The sequence below is a fragment of the Prosopis cineraria genome, unplaced genomic scaffold (genome assembly GCF_029017545.1).
Source record: "Prosopis cineraria cultivar Desert tree isolate PC_DT_omini unplaced genomic scaffold, ASM2901754v1 PC843, whole genome shotgun sequence".
Lineage (NCBI taxonomy): Eukaryota > Viridiplantae > Streptophyta > Magnoliopsida > Fabales > Fabaceae > Prosopis > Prosopis cineraria.
Window position 1 is genome coordinate 458 of NW_026556168.1, and position 3,709 is coordinate 4,166.

General features: G+C 32.7%; 1 protein-coding gene across 1 annotated transcript; it reads left to right on the forward strand.

Annotated features, from left to right (window-relative positions):
- Positions 1 to 1,614: 1,614 nt before the first annotated feature.
- On the forward strand, positions 1,615 to 2,572 carry LOC129298540 (protein TIC 20-v, chloroplastic-like). The gene has a single exon (XM_054936958.1). The coding sequence runs from the start codon at positions 1,691 to 1,693 to the stop codon at positions 2,336 to 2,338; it is 648 nt and encodes a 215-aa protein (XP_054792933.1). The 5' UTR covers positions 1,615 to 1,690; the 3' UTR covers positions 2,339 to 2,572.
- Positions 2,573 to 3,709: the final 1,137 nt, after the last annotated feature.

Below are 3,709 nucleotides of genomic sequence, written 5' to 3' on the forward strand. Positions count from 1 at the left end.
TGCAATTATTTATATTTTTGAGTTTATTAGTAAAAATTATAATTTTATACAAATTTTTATTAAAAATATAATTTATAATTTTTGCTACTTTTTAAAAAAGACATTAGGCCCAACCAACCTAAAATAATTCAAAATTAGGTTTCAAAAATTAAATTTTAAAAATTTAGAAATCTTCTTTTAGTTTTGTAATTTTACTGTGATAAATTTGTAATTTATTTTAAAAATTTTAATATGATTGAATAATAAATAAATTAAATTTTCCTGTTAAAATTTGAAATACAAGTTGTAAATTTATCATAACAAAATTAAAAAATAAATTTATAAATTTTTAGAGTTTGAAACTTAAAGACTTAGTTTCAATTAATTAATTTCTTAGACCTCTGGTTTTTTCTCAAATCTAGCCTGTATAATTTCTTAAAGCACAGTATTGGAAAACGGTTTAAGTGGTCCGCTAAATGGGTTAAGTTGAATGGTAAACCATTGAACAAAAAATTTTGCCAGACAAAACTAAAAGCTAGAAGAAAGATGATCGAGGGATCAGGGGCTCGTGATCGGAGGCGGGGAAAGTAGAAGAAAGAATGTGCAAGTCAAGCCCATGATATGCACGCATGAGCCTCCCTATGTAGTAATGACAGGGCTAAGATATTCTCACCATTTACATCACCATCTTATGTAAAAAGGATGCAGATTTCTCTGCTGAGAGAGCTACAAATAACCCCAACATGGAAAATATTAAAAAGGATTATAAACTAAGCAAAATAAAAATTAAAAACGACTATAAATTAAACCTAGATTGTGTAATTTGTTAAAGTATAATATTGAAAAACAGTTTAACTAGTATGATAAGAAGAAGAAAAAATACCAGTTAAATGGGTCGAGTTCAATGACGAACCATTGAACCAATTATTTTGATTGGTTTAATAACTTTGGAGTGCAAAACCAAGCACAGTATAAATTAAAAAGGACTATAAGCCAAACTTAACTTGTATAATTTGTTAAAGCATAGTATTGCAAAACAGTTTAACTAGTTTAACTAGTCTGGTAAGAAGAAGATGAAAAAACTGATTAAATGGGTCGATTTGAATGGCCAACCATAGAGCCAATGATTTTTTAATCAATTTAATAAAATATTTTGTTAATGATTATTTGATTATAATTTCAAACACCAATCCTTCAGCTAATTCCTTACATATTCAATGACGGGTTGAATTTTCATGAGTGTGGGTATTTTATTATGTTTTTTTTTATTTTTCATTATTAGAGAAACCATTACTTTTAATTTGTATTTTTTTATAAATAAAATCAAACATTTCAATAAATATTTATTATACATCTTTTAAGTCACTCCTCATAATTTACATTAATAAAAAATAATTAGTATACCTATGTTGATTAATTTAAGACATTTTAGTCTAAGTTTTTATTTTAAATATAATTATTATAATTAAGTAATTTTTTTTAACTGTATGATATATTTTTTTTCCCTTGTATGTAACAATAAGGAGTACTTGAGCCTGGAACATCTGAATCTGAGGTCTGAAGAGTGATGGTCGTGGCTCACTTTAAGACGGAAAAAGCATCATGAAAAATCTTCTTCATTGACTTACTGCCAAAATGATAAAAATAGAAGAAAATCACTTTATCTTTGTCCCAATTTTCCAATTTTCCTGCCCCCTCCATACTTTCTTCGATGGCCAGGTCTAGCTTCCTTTCCCCAATGGCGTCCATCAACCTCTCTCCCAAACCACAATCCGCCTTCCTGTTTTCCCGTGTACATCCCTCTCTTCTCACTCTAAACAATCTTCCGGACAAATTCAGGAATCCCTGTAAGTTCAGAAGACTCATAATCGCCAAATCCAATGGCGGCGATGACTCAGTTGACGTTCCCGACCGTTTGATTTCAGCCCTTTGTTATTTCTATCCTTTATTTGACGGTATTCAATATGGCAAGTACGTCATCACTCAGTTTTATCCTGTTCAAGCTATCGTACAGCCTCTGGTTCCCGCAATAAGAGTGTTCAAGAGCTTCCCTTTCAATGGGTTTCTGGTATTCCTGACTCTTTACTTTGTTGTTGTGAGAAACCCTAATTTTAGCAGATTTGTGAGGTTCAATACGATGCAAGCCATCGTCCTTGATGTGCTGTTGATATTCCCTGACCTCTTGGAGAGAAGCTTCAATCCAAGAGGTGGCCTGGGCTTGGATTTGATGATGAGTTTGGATAGCACTGTGTTTTTGTTCCTGTTGGTGTGCTTGATTTATGGTTCTTCTTCTTGCTTGCTGGGTCAAGCCCCTAGATTGCCCATTGTTGCTGAAGCTGCTGAGAGGCAAGTTCTTTGAATGCCCATTTCCTTTACTTGTATAGCTATTTTCCATTTTCAACTAGAGCCTAGCTGTTAGAAAACACAGCTTTCTCATTTGCAAGCAACTCAAGTTATGTAAGACAGCTTTAATTTCTTATTTAATCATTGTATTCTTGGAATACTTTCAAAACCGGAAAATTGTTAATCTGACTACATATTTGAATTGGTGTTCATTTGACACAATGGAAGACTGAGAAAGGTTGCTTCTTTATTTTCATTGAATTTAATCTTTTGTATATCTGTTTCGACTGAATGGACAGGGTGGTTGGCTTTTGGGCCATCTTTCATAACTCTGGGCATTGAAATATAGGAAAACTAACTTGATTGCAAAACATGATATCTCATTGCCTTCGGAACAAGGTATTTACTGCATTCATTGGGCTAAATATCTGCCGTTAGCAAGAAACCAAAGTGTTGTTCATTCATTCGTTTGTTTATTTTAAAAGGGATAGTTTAAGTTGGGGAGCTGTATGTCAAGCTGAACTGACAAATTTGCTAACCTTGTTTCTTGATTGTCATGCTGTGTTAGCAAGTAGAGTAAATAGATACTAGTGCCATGACCGTGATAGGGAGAAGCTGAGATGTATAGAATTAGAAAGCTGCTTTACCTGTGCCATTGTATTTTAAAACATTTCACAATTCATTGGTTGCCCCCTCGAAAAAATCATTTCTTGCATATATCAACAGCAGTCTTTAATTTAAAACAAAACAAAACAAGGAAGAAGTTATGTTCTTTGTTTATCTATATAAAATACATAAACAACAACCTTGAAGATGACAGTAGTCAAATGCTGTTGCTCTCTGTTGTTGTTTTCTTTTAGATGAGTTATACTGCCTCTAAGTTCGTTAATATGGACTGTCAGTGGTATTATCTGTTACTTGCAGCAATGGAAATGCTGTGTTGTGTAGGTTTATTTGAAATCTTATTGGGTAAGAGAGAAAATTATATTAAGTGGCCGTGAAAAGCTTAAAATGAATTTCTGATGGCCATTAACCACGTTAACTTTTAACACCTCCCTTGGTTTGGTAACATGTCTGTTTGTATCACGGATGATATATACCACAGTTATGCCTTCAGCTGTTGTTTTGGTTCAAATATTTTCTTTTCTTTTCTTGTATTTTTATGAAAACTCTAGTCAAGAAATTAAATTTACTATGTTTGATATATATGTTTCTCAACGAGGTTTCCTGAGAATTCCAAGTTCCCCTGGCATTCATTATTTGCCCACTCTTTTTTAGGTAACTTAATCCCACTCATGCTCCCGGGATTTCTTGATTCCCAGGTTCCTTCCTCTTTGCTTTTTTGTTGGTCATCCTATCTCCTCATCTTTCCTTCAAGTCTCAAACT